Raw genomic sequence first — 14,250 nt, 5'->3', positions numbered from 1 at the left:
CAATAAAATTACTGTACTTGTTTTTCTTGCATCTGCAGTATAGTGACTATTGGGGAGAGCGCTGTTTACCGCGGGGAGTGAGTTACTACTGCCCCACCATGAACATGTTTAAACTTTTTTCGGTGTAGAGGTATATGCAAAAACTTTTAATTTATTTTTTTTTGTAAAGTAAAATCAGGGATGCGGGTTATATTAGAGTGTTTTTACCAAAGTCTGCCCATGACTTTTAAATTAAAGATACCAAGAAATTATATACTTGGTTTAATCCTTTATACAAGTGTAAGTAAACAAAGTTTGCACCTGAAGTATTTTCAGGACTGAGGCAAGTGATGTGAATTCATACCACAAGTTGCCCCAGTCCTGAAAATACTTCAGGTGCAAACTTTGTTTGCTTACACTTGGATAAAGGAGTAAACCAAATATATAATTTCTTGGTATCTTTAATTTATAATATAACCAAGTGAAAAAACTTTCAACAACTAACTATCTCTAATCCCATGACTTTTATTTAGCTAGTTTTACACAATGTTTAGCTTTCTTACATTTGTCTCTGTATTCTCTAAGAGCACAAGCTGACTTATTTGCCAGGAACTTTTGATATATACGTTCTTCTTTTCCTTTCCTGCCTCTTTAACTTCCTGTCACCACCATGGTGTTCTGATTTTTTTATCCTTGCAGACAACCTCACTACATGCCTCTCTGGCTGAATCAATCAATGTTTATTTCAGGGCTTGTCACTAAACCTCCAAGATTTTGGTTCTTGTTCTCAAACTCTTTCATTTTTTGTTGAATAATGTCGGTGTATTTTAGTCTAGTTTACATCTGAGAGCTACTCAACTTTTATTCACTTTAAAACTTTCTCACATGTTCTTCTTTTCAATATGAAATTCAATTTTATACTGCTCACGACAAAATTGTGATCACTTCCAATTTCAAATCCTCTGTATACACTCTAGTGTCCTACACCAGTTAGAAAACATCACTATCAACAATAACATAGTCAATGAGACTTTTCTTATTCCTTGCCTCATCTTTCCATGTGAATTTGTGCACATTATGTTGGAACATTGTGTTAGTAATAACCAGTCCATGTCCTGAGCAGAAATCCAACAGGTATTTGCCATTATTATTAGCTTTTCTCTTTTCTCCAAATTTACGCAAAAAATCTGTGTATGTTTGACAATTATTTCCTACTCTGCTATTTAGATCCCCAACAAGAACCAACTTTTCCTTTTTCATTGTGTGAGCTGCTTTCTCTAAAGCCTCAAAAAATTCCTCCACTTCTACCTTAGTAGAACCTTCTGTAGGACCATAGGCATAAATAAGTCTCTTTGTCCATTCTCCCATTCTGATATTGGCCCACATCACTCCGCTTGATATTGCTTGCCATTCAAGAAAATTAGCCTCGTATTTAGTGTTGAATATTTATAACTGCTCCTTCTTTTCCTTGTCATTGCCTGAATATAACATTTTGTATTTATTGCTCAGAAAGATCTCTGGTTTTTGTTTTTTTTTGTTTCAGTCACCCCTATTATGTTGATCTGGTACTTATCCAATTCCTCAGCTAGCTCCACTTCTCTGCCATTCAGGCTTCTTATGTTGGTAGTGTCAATCTTGAACTCTGGTGATGTTGAGTTGGTTGTGTTTCAGGATTTGTTCCAGTAGCTGACTTCATACATCAAAAATATATTACAATTAAATATTTTCACATAAGAAATTATCTGTTAACTAATTCAAACAATGAGTTAGAAATATTTCTATTTGTTGCAAGCAGTAGGGGTTTTATTTTTTTTTAGAAGGGAAGAGTGAATCTCAGATGGTACTTGACAGTGGTATCTTTGATTTTAATAAGCTAAAAATTAATGACTACCATGAAAGGTTTAAAGAGAGAGATACAGAGAGCAAACCCTGAAATGCTACTATAAAACTTCAAAGATGGCATTATTCCATCAGTGACAACTGACTAAAAATTAAATCATATATTTCAATTTAAGAAGAAAAAAAACTCTACTAATAAGTTTTTTTTTAATTATGGTGAACATTCGTTCAAATTTCTTACCATTTGTTTTCAACATCTGGACAAGATGACAGAATACCCAAACACACTATGAACTCTTGTCTAACTTCAGTATTTAACCTATAAATAAGCATAACGACATATATTTTCTCCAAAGACATACATACATACACATGCATGAATGCACACACACACACACCTGTATAACATGCCAGTCTTTTTCAAAAAGGTGCAAAGGAGTTTTATAATCACTTATGTTAAAATCATTTTTTTCTACAATTCAATTATATCCTATCATATATGTAATCTAATAAATGTAATGGCAAAAAAAATAAAAATCCATCATCCTTCCTATTTCATAGTTTGACTTTTTACTGCTGATTTTCATGAAAAATTTATTGCAGCAGTTATTGAATTTTTGTTAAGGAATTTTGCAGACTTGTACTGGAGTTATTTAAAAGTGTAACATCATCTACATAAAGTAAAGAGATACAATTAAAACCTCCAATTTTCATATCAGGTTTAATGCTACTTTCAGTAATGCAATCTATGTAGATGATGAACACAGTGGAGATAACGTGATCTCTCTCTCTCTCTCTCTCTCTCTCTCTCTCACACATCTGATTTAACAATCTTCCAGTACCCCCTTTAATTCTCAGTGCTGCTGACTTACAACTTAAATGTGGACTCCATAATGCTTTGTATAATGCACAGTTTACATATAATAACAGATTTTTCATTTCATAATCAAAATAGCTCTGTTCAAAATTATATAAATGCCTCTCTAGTTCAGACATACCCTTGATTATTGATATGCACAATTAAAGCACAGACATATCCTTGTCTAATTATTGTGCAGATGTAGACCAGAATCAATGTGATAAGGAATTTAATCTTGACTGTGATATAAATAATGATGAGAATATACTCATGTTAATCATCTATGTAAATCCACCATGAGTAAATATTCTTGGAGACAACTTCCAACCATTACAAACAAATCTTGTGAGTTCTGTCATTAATGATTAATATTTGTTATTCTTATGGTGGCCATTGAAGACCATCTGTATGTATTACAGATATCTTACAGTATTTAATTAAACTGTGCAATTTTTTCTTTTTTGCTAATAACTGCCAGTTTCTTTTGTCAATGCAATTATACTATGACAAAAGCCCAATTAAGTGCTTTATAAAGTAACTGTGCATAGTTTATATTGTATTTACAAATAACGGTAATAGTGAATGAAATGAATGCTATGAGAGATTCACTTGATTAGAAGTTTATTTATTGGAAATAGGAGCTGTAATTGAATGTTTTTGACATATTAGTGACATGAAGATAAAACAAAAGTAATTCAACCTCAAAATGTGTGAGTTCCTGTTTTCAAGTAAAACACCATGATAATGGCATGTAATTAGCATGTCAATGCTCTCTTTCTTCATGAGAAACAGAAAGTATGACACATGCTAATGTATACACATAAATATGCTAATAAAAGCAGATGTTAGAAAAATATAGGGAATTTTGAAGCTTGTTAAAGCAATTCTGTTTGAAATTTTCATACGAAAAGAAAAAACATTTAAAAAGTTGTCAATTGTTATGTTACAACACTAAGATAACTACTTTGGGGAAATATAAGGAATTTTGGAACACGACAGAAGATGTTTTTGTTTGAAGTCTTTCATACAGGTAGATTACTCTTTTCTTATCACTACTGTTTTTTTTTTCCCTTGAAATTTTTTTGTACAAAAAGAAAAAAAAATTATTAGTGAACTTTAAAGGAAATAAAAGATAAGAAGAAAGTGAAGATGACTGGTTTACATTATGATTTCTAGAGAAAAGTAGCAAACCAAAATTGTGTTTTCCATGACTCTTTAAAAGAAACACCAGGGAATCTGAATTTAGGATTTGTAATCTGGAGTTGAACTTTGCATTTCCTCACAAGATTAGAATTTTTCTTTTCCTTTTTTCTGGAATTTCTTTTGTAGAAGATGCCTTTCCTAAACAGGATACTCCTACATCTTTGAACTAGTGAAATCAATTTTAACTGTTTTGAAAGATGTGACACAGTGAAGGGTAAATTTTGTAAGAGATGATACATCAGGTATGAGAACTTGCATTTTTACTGAAAGCCTTAAGTTAAGTCTTTAAATTGAGTAGGAACAAAAAGATTTTTCCTTTTCTTTTGAGAAAAGGAATCAAATAAATGGAAATTCCTCTAATTCTCATATTCCATTTTATTTCCTATTAGAGAGGATATTATGATAACTTTGCTTCCTTCAACTGGAATACAATCATATGACCAAGCCTATTGAATTATGCTCACTGTAAAACTTTTATATTTCTATATTTAGGTATTTCTGTCAAATAATTATCTAGCTGCCTTTCTGCATATCAGGGTTCTGATGGATTTTTTTTCTACTCCAAGTAATGAAATTTACTGTGTATTCCCTCTTGAATATTTTCTGCTCTATCCCTGCTTATTTCATAAATCCTTCAAAAGTAATTATTACTCTAGACAACTAAAATAGCTTTATCTATTTATGTCCCTTTATCATTCAATGCCATTAAAAGTACTCCTTCCTCCATCACTATCGATAATAACAGAGTAAATGAGACCTTAAATAGTCTTGTGCTTAATGACTAGTAATGATCAGATTAAATCATAAACAAAAATCTAGTAGATATTTACCATTATTATTAACATTGCACTTTTCCTTAAAATTTTCCAAAAACATTTCTGTATGCCTGATATTCATTATCTACTCTATTGTTTCCAACTAAAACCAACTTTGCCTTTTGCTCTATGTCAAATTAACTTCTTTTATGACTTGAAAAATATAATAAAATAATTAAAAGCCTCAAGAGAACTAAATAAAGTTAAACTAACAATTTGGTTAGTTGAATTACAGTCAAAGAAACTAAGACTATAAGGCCATCAACAATGACTCAATGTTATTTTTCATCTTCCCCTTATGTGTTAGACTCAATGACCTATCATGGCCAAAGAGAGCTTTAATGAAATCCAATTAATGCAGTAGTCAAGCCCATCTGCAGAGCCTGCTATGTCTGTCAATTAGATATACTCTCTGGTTTGTAGGATCTAGTAGGATATCCATATCAGACAGCTAATCACCTTGAGTGGAAAGTCCTTACAGAAATTCTTTACATACTGAATAGAATTTGAACTGAGGTTTTCCACCAAAAGGCATTGACGTTAACGTCTAAGTGCCCGAGATTCTTCATTGTTACGTATAATGATAAAAATAGATAAACTGGTCAAATCTTGAGGACCTACTGTTTATAAAAAAAATAACAAAAACTAGTGCAAAATTGCACTTATTTCTAAAATCATCCTGTGAAATATATTGTAATCTAATACATCATTTAGAAATGTGTGTATAGTATTTTAATATTACATCTAACTTTATGTTAGGCATTACATTATATTTCATTTGCAAAAATCATCAAGAAAATTCAAAAATGAAAAATGACTAAAATCAGATGCAAGTGGTTTCAATCCATACCTCTGATGAAGCAGGTCTTCAAATGATGATATTATATTATTTATATTCAGGTTCACAATCTACAATTTAAAAAGAGTAAAATGTTATGAATTTCAAATTTAAACATATTTAAAGAAATTCCTAAAATAACTTTAAAGATAAAAATAAATCCTCTAACATCTTTTTCTCGGCAAAAGGAATCAGTAAGGCCATTTCAGCACCAAATTTTTTCTGATGAATGCTAAGCAGCTAATCTCCAGCCCCTAAGGATATTAATGATTTTATTTCATTAAACATCTAGGAGAGATATGGCAACCTGCCCCAAAAATAATAACATCCAAAAATTCTCACTGGGCTGCTTAAGGATCAAAACCAGATAATCAGGAGGAGACCTCTACATCATCTTTAAAAAATGATGATCGAATGCCCAATCCGCACCTTCAAGTGGTGAGGACTAGACAGTAATTTGGACAGAGTCATGTGGTAAGGTTGTCTTCAGGGATATTTTTATAACCTTTATAAAACCTACAAGATGGACTCAAGATATGAAAGAGACACCATCTGGAAAAGAAGAAAGCATATTGCAACTTCTTAGGAATTATGTTTGCAGATGTCATAAAAGAATAGAGAAACTATAGGAAAGTAAAGGTAGGGGTGTGTGTGTGTGTGTGTGTGTGTGTGTGTGTGTGTGTGTGTGTGTGTGTGTGTGCGTGCGTGCGCGCGCGTGTAAACAAAAGTCTCAAGAAGACTGGTAAAAATGTAGACTGGTAAAAGTATCTGTTTAGGCAAAATGTTCAGTAAAGATAGCAAATTAAGTATAGAAACATAATAGAATAAACCAAGCTGCTATGGTGGGGAGCCCATTGAATAAATTTATATGGAATAAGAGAGAAATTAGCAAAACACTACACCAGCAATATACAAGACAGTGTTCAAACCATTTTGAATGGATCTGAGAAATGGAATAGAAATAAAGCACTTGATCAAAGACTAGAGACCACAGATATGCAAGTTCAGAAAAATAAGGGGAGTGAACGGATGGCATCAATGGCATAATCATATTAGAAATGAAGATATTAAGAACATTATACTGTCAACATTCAAGGCTAATCTAAGGTGATATGGTCACTTAAACAGAATGGGAGAAGAAACGTTAGCAAAACAGGTGTTTGATACAAAGGCAGCAGGAAAAAAAAAACAGAAAGTATTGATAGGACATTAGTAATAATGTAAAGATTCACGTGTAGTGTTATAGTAGCTGCACGCCTCTTGTGGGTATATACCAGGAAACTGATGATGTTGAACAATTCTTATTATAAGGTTTAATTGAATAAATACAGCACATATAAATAATGAAACACATGCTTAACAAATCTTATATTTTGTCTGTCACTTAGACATCATCAAGAAAACAATATTAAAATTGCATAAAAAAATAAATGGAAAAATTAGACTGAAAGCCTGAAGTTTTATGAGGGGTACCCTCTATGTCAATGGCTAATGAAACAAAATACAGGACTGATTAAATGTGTGTTTAATTATTTATGTGTGCTATATTTATTCCACTAAATCTTATAATGAGTTCAAATAACCAGCATATAAGTCTAAATCGAACAATTCTTTCTTTGTTATAACAGTGTATGATAGAAAAACATTTACCTAGTCTTGCCATAAATACTGTTACAACTTCTGCACACCCCAATGTTACCCACAGAATTGTGTGAGACTGGTTCTGTTAGTGGTGTTGTGCGCAGCCAACATTCACATGTTTATCAGTAGAGATAGAGTTGTCTAGCTACATAAGTTAACATGCAGCAGGGAGATTATAAGTAATCTCCTTGTAAATTGCTCTGTGTAGCTGTAAGAGCACTTTACAAGGTTGGAATGCAGCCACCTTTTATTTTAACATGCTACAAACACTCAGGATCATTAGGATGCTTGTGTTACTATTAACCATTATAACAATACAGAAGTTTGAAATGATATGTTTCACAGAGAAGTATGTTACTTATACTAATTGATGACCTGGGGTGGAAGCCTATCGATCTTCCGACAGGACTCATTTCCTGCATGCATGCACGCACGCACACAAGGCAAGGACCACACAACAGTAGTCTGAGGCAAATGTGTCCAACCACATATCACCATCTGATTAGCTGTCTGGAAGTCCTGTTCTGAAATTGTGGTCGGAGCTTGAGAGAGTAGTCTGCAAGAAATGACACCCCCCCCCAGCATTCCTACCCTGATGGTGGAGTTGGAGCAAGCGGTGGCAGCATTTCCCTTAGATGTGCATGTCGCCATCAATATGTGGCCTCACAGACTCCTTGTATGCATGCATGAAAGCAAAAGGGGGGACATTTCGAACATTGAGTGCTGCTATATGCACGTTATACATGTGGTTTGTATGTGCTTAAAGTTGTAAACGATTTACTGATAGATTAAAGGTTTATGCACTGTTCAAGTTGTAACAGTATTTATGGCTAGACTGGGCAGAAAGAGAAATAACTCAGAAAAAATGCTGTTCTTACTTATGGTTATAAGCAGAGTACATTACAGAGAATTTTTTTTTACATATGGCTTACATTTTCAACATTATATCACTTTAGCCTTGGACACAATGTTGTAATGTGGAATGTAAATCACCAAGGCATGCTGTCATTCCCATTGGTATTACTGCACTTTCTTCTCAGCTGTTCTGTTTTAGTTTGGCTGCAGACTTAGGGCAACTAATTCTGATATTCATCTTGATTTCGTGGTATTTCCTCAAAAGAACAGCCACAAAGAGACAAATCAGAAGATTACACCTGTAAGTGAAAATCCCCATGCTAATTGTCACTCACATGTGATTTTCATCTACTGTGAAACATTCATGTGGTTTCTTACTATGTTTACTCTGATCCAGTCTGGAATGGCTTATGGAATTATGACAAAGCAAGCCAATGCAATGAGATCACATTAAATCTGTTAAGTGCGTGCGTGTGTGTGTGTGTTGCTAGTTTGAGTGATGAAAAACCTTGGATTTCTGAGAGGTTTCATGGCTCATTCAGGATCATTTTTTGTGACTTTGGACTAAAGATAATTTTTTTGTATTTTTGAAATTTATTCTTTACATAATCCAGAAACCCAGCTCTAGAGACCAAACATGGAAATTTTTCCTACTACTTCAGGCTTTCAAATAAATGGTGCTCCCCATCATATCTCACAAGAAGTGCAAATAACAAACTTCAAGAACATGTCAAATACGCTGTATCAATCCAGGATCTCCTCTATTCAACTGTACAGCAGTAAAATACTTCTGCAGACAGGCCTGCAAAATTGTTTTACTGACATACAAGGAACCAAATCCTTCTATGTGAATATTGAAATCCTTCCTGATAGTGAATAAGAAAGCTTCTCACCCAATCAACCAATGCAGATAAATGAATACATTGTATCATCAGATTACTGGAATTAGTGGGACATGGCTATCAGACTAACTGGTATTGATTGTATTTTTAGGAAGGATAAACCAAATAGGAGAGGAGGGAGAAATTTACTAATAAATAATATCTAATGACTTAAATTCAGTTAAGGTAGAGAGCTATGATTGCAATATTAGTAACAGCTTTTCATGTAGCAGTAAGTTTGAAGTCATATGGTATGGTGACAAGGGGGGGGGGGGAATAACATTTGCAGAACCTGGTGGACAGGAGTGAAAGATGAGACAACAAGGATTGACAAAGAAACATCACTTCTGCAGATTAATGCAGAAGAAAAATTAGCAGAAAAAGATGCTAACAAGGAGAATGTCCGAAACATATTTTTTCTTGGAGACTATTATACAGGTAAAAAAATCTGTCTGCAAGTATAGAAAAAGTAAGTCTTATAGTGATCACTCCCCAAAATGAGTTCCAACTCCATGGATGGCTGATAATAATGATAAAAAATAATGATAAAGAATTATCATAAAATCAGACCAGAAAACTTACCGCAACATTCTCTGACTGTGTAATGAATTCTTTTAACTGTCGTAATGAAGATAATTGTCGTTCACGATCATCTTCTCTGTCTAAATGCTGCAAAAGCCTTACAAGACGAACATCATCCAAATCCTGATTATCTGTGATGACTGGGAGAAAAAAAAAATGATAAAAAGATATGCTTTCTATACATGTAGTTAATACTTTTTTAAAATATGAATGCTAAAAAATTAATAACTTGCATGCAATTGTTAAAATAATAAAAAAAAATCACTGAATATGGTTTTAACATATTGCTGTTAGGTGAGTCACATGGAATGTCCATGATGTTCAGCTCCAAGTTCCATGAGTCACATGTGTATCTAACACTTAACAAGATGTAAAGCCGAATGAGGACTGTATACCTCTCACTAGGCAGAAATAAATAAATATATATATATATATATATATATATATATATTGTTTGTAATTCACATACCCTACTTTGCAAAAAGTTGTAAACCTGTAAATTTCAGAACGCAATCCTATGTGTCAGAAAAGTGAGCTTTCGGTAAGTGCATAATCAATATAACAGGCACAGAGTGTAAATAGCTTCAATTTGGCTTAGTCAAGATATTATGATGGAGGACATCATAAATGCATCGATATTTTATAGCCAAATGAAACTTTAAAAAGTTTTCAAAATCTACCCACCTTCAGCAATTAATATTTTGACTTGCACTATTTAACATACAAACTCTGCTCACATATTCTTATATAGGATTGCTATGGTACTGAACAGAGGGCTTTTATCCTCTTGCCTTTTCTCTGATAAGAACAGTCTCTAAAACAGATGTCAGGACAGTAAAACCCTTATCTAAGCACCAAAAAAATTGCAAATATATATGATCTTTAATAACATATTCTTATTAAAGCAGTATATACAGTTAGCTTCAAAAGTGTTATTTATAAAAACATCTAATACAAACTATGCCGAGACAAACAAAGTTTATTTTTTTACAATATTCACATGGGACTTAACCTAAGTAAAAAATCGATGTAATGTGCTTTGGAATATTTAATATTTAAGCTACAATCGAGATTTTACACTTTGCTTATAATCGTATTGATTCGGCTCGCTGTTTGACTTTCACTGATTCAAATTAATTCATTTACCTGGACTTATAAGAAAATTACTGATTTAACAATTTTAACGAAAAATAAATAAACAATAGCCACTTAAAGCGAATTAAAAATAATACAAAATAATGGTAAATAATGTATTATGTTTTCAGTTTTAATTAAATTTGTAAGTAAGGAGGAATACACAAGAGATCGACGGGTTGAACACCTCTGTCATAAGCAGTCTGATAAATTCCAAAACATTTTAAGTTTCATTTACATCTGCTTACTAAATATGGATGTATTTATAATATTTTTCATAATAATATCTTAAATAGGTTAAGATGTAACCTTTAGTCTCAAGACCTGCAACTGTTTATTTTAGTATTATTATCACAAGAAGCTTGAAAAACTCAAGTGGGACTTCACAGCAGTCTCACATGGGTGAAAGCAGTTAACTGTGTGCCCTTATGGGAAAAAGATGCAAGGGTTGACCCAAAGAACTGAGGTAGAGGAATAAAAGAGTGATGAAAAGTTGGTGTAGTAAGTCTGAAGATGAGCTGTGTATTCATGATGACCAGAAGCTTTTTTGTGTTTTTACTGATTTAGAGGAAAGCATAGCAATAATGATGTTCAATTCAATGGAACAGTGTATGTGAAAATATTTATGGAAAATACATAAGGCAAGAATACCTATGAAAAAATGATTGAAGTTAGTCTGTGAGAGAAGCATCAGCTATTATCATCCACTGTCAGGATGGCTGATTGGTCTAAGGCATTATGTTCAAGTCAAAGTCCAGTTTTCTAGCCATGAATTCAAATTCCCCACTCCTGATGAGCTTTTAAAAGCATGATTGTGTTGAAAAAGGATGATATAGTTAAAGGGATATATATATATATATAGTTATAAAATTTAGGAGAGAATGGATTTTCTGAGAGGACTGCTAGAGACATCCAGAAAAGTATGGGCAGAGTTGTACTCTGATAATAGCAGAATAATTATAAACAAGACAGAAATTTAACAGAAAGGCAATGAATGAGATACAGTGCATTTTAAAGCTATATGGTGCTAGACAAAAGCCAGAAGGGCAAAATACATACGTAGACTGCTACTATAATCATGTGGTACAAAAAGGAGGTAATTATAAGATGGGGTAATTATAATCATCAACAAATAGTCCAATGAGTGCATGTAAAGTAATTATTATGGGAGAACCTCAACTATGGAGATCAGAGAAAGGCAAGAGAATTTATGCAGCTACTTAAAGATAATTAGCCCTCACATGTGATGGAGGAAACCCAAACTTTGAGAGTACAGCATCTTGAATAACATTAGAGGATTTGCTTATGACCAAGGTTATGGGTATGGCACTTTGCCTTTACTAAAAAGGATGACCATACGGTCTTAATGCTGGTAGGAGATAAGTAAATGGATTTTCAGTTATGAAGGGTATATATATATATATATATATATATATATATATGTGCAAACACAGAGCAATATATACAAACACTTAGGAGAAATATGAAGCAGCCGCATGGTATAAGAAGCTTAAAAGGAAAGATGTTAGCACTGCATGGAAAATGCTCAAGGAGTGTTTGAGAGAAGTAGCATGAATATTTAGTCAGAAGGTTTAAATAAGATGAGAATTAAATGTCAACATTTTAAATGGATGAGTAGCATCATTAAGTAGAAGCTGCAAAAAAACAGTGTTATGAAGGGAATATAAAGAGAAAAACAATTGGGAAGCTCATAAGCACTACAAAACAAAGGGAAGAAAGGTAACTAGCAAGGTTAAAAAAAATAGAAAATCAGATTATAAGGAAATAAGATGAGCAGGCAAAAAAAAATCCCAAAGATTTTTTTTTTGTTAGGTGGTAAGTGAGAATGATTATGGCAGAATGATAGTTAACTGATGGTCAAACAGACAAAGGAGCTAAATTAATCATACGGATAATTTACATGAAAAATAATCCATGACCATTATTTTTTACTCACATTTCATAGGCTTTCTCATCCATGTTATTAATTCGGTTTTCTCCTGTAGAAAATTTAATGAATGCTCATGGTAGAGAAGCAGCACAAGAAAAATAGAATACTGAGTGATCACTTCATGAGATTATCATTCACAAGGATGATATGCAATGACAGGTGTGACATGTTGTAAGAACAAAGATTGATCAAACAGAGGTGCTTAAGATGTAAAGAACTGCACTAGCATTGGATGGGATTTTGGCTTGTGTATTAGAAGAGGTTGTAAGAGAACTGGCAGTGTCTCTGACCAGGATGTTTACTTTAAGTCTCAGCTATGGCAGGGTCACATGGAAGAAGAAAGATAAAATAATTCCATTGTATAAACGAGGTGCCAAAACAGAGAAAGCAAATTACAGACTGATTAATATTTCAGAAATGTTTAAGGTATTGAAAAAGCTGGTCATGGGCAAAATTACAGAATAAGAATGAGAGAAGCAGCACAACTTTGTGAAGCTTTATTCAATTTCTACAACAGTTAATTTTGCAGGAGGTTTAAAAGGCGGAATTAAGGGTATATTTCTATACTACAAAAATACAACCTTACCACATTTAAACTTCATGCAAAATTAAAGAACTTACTCAACTCATCCAAGAAACCACTTCTCCTGCTGGCCCACCCTGGAGTATACCGTATACATTATACCTGTAATTTACCTTATATAAGTGAAACAGGACGCACAATTCCTATCAAAAAAAAAGGAACATAAACAGCACATTAAATTCAATAACTATAATAAATCTGGCCCTTTCTGATCATACTCTATATAGAAATGACTGGAAAAGCACCTATTATTTACATCATACCAAAAAGTGATATGAATGTAAATTTAAGGAGGTCTGTGAAATTCTTATCAAACACATTAATCTTAACAATAACCATGGTCTAAAAATCCCAAGAATATGGAAGGTACATATCCTACCCACATAACTTTCAGTCTAAGAGTTAATTATAATAGGATTGTATGTAATCCAGGATCTTAAGTCGAATAGAACAACTCTCATGTTAAATTATGACACCACTTTTACTGTAATAAAACTATCTATATGAAATTATTTTCTGATGATGTTATAAATAGAATATAGCTTTGATGTAGTTTTATTTTAATTTTTTCACTAGAGGTCAGGCAGTAGAACAACCATTCTCCTCTGGCATACTGTTAGAAATGTAATGTAGCTTGCCTGTGAGAGAGAGAGAGAGAGAGGGGGGGGGAGAGAGCTCCAGATGATAACTTTAATATGAAGGTCAAAATGTTGGGAAATTAAAACAATTATTTCTAACACAGTTTCTCCAGAATTTGTCTGAAATGATCACCATTTAGTCTTGAGCAGGATAAAATTGAATTTCATACTGAAAAGAACACGTATGAAAGTTTTAAAGCGAATTAAAAGTTGAGCAGCTCTCAGATATTAATTGTAGACTAAAATACACACACATTATTCAAGAAAAATGAAAGAGTTTGAGAAGAGGAACCAAACCTTGTTTGGTTCCTGTTCTCAAACTTGCAATGACAGGTGTGATTGCACTGAAGAAAACACTGACTGAGTCAGCCAGAGAGGAATGTAGTAAGGTTGTCTGCAAGGATAGAAAAATCAAAACTCCATGGTGGACACAGGAAGTTAAAGAGGCAGTG

General features: G+C 33.0%; 1 protein-coding gene across 1 annotated transcript in view; it reads right to left on the bottom strand.

The window, feature by feature from the left end:
• Positions 1-14,250, bottom strand: part of nonC (serine/threonine-protein kinase Smg1) — a 1,124,353-nt gene that overhangs the window by 1,086,367 nt on the left and 23,736 nt on the right. The window contains exon 2 of the mRNA XM_090398044.1: positions 9,493-9,632. Coding sequence (XP_090254170.1) covers positions 9,493-9,632 — 140 coding nt within the window. The remainder of the gene's footprint in view (positions 1-9,492; positions 9,633-14,250) is intronic.

Source organism: Typopeltis vanoorti, chromosome 9 (assembly GCF_054136105.1).
Source record: "Typopeltis vanoorti isolate ZY-2024b chromosome 9, IOZ_Tvanoo_1.0, whole genome shotgun sequence".
Lineage (NCBI taxonomy): Eukaryota > Metazoa > Arthropoda > Arachnida > Uropygi > Thelyphonidae > Typopeltis > Typopeltis vanoorti.
This window is presented reverse-complemented; position numbering and strand designations above follow the sequence as displayed.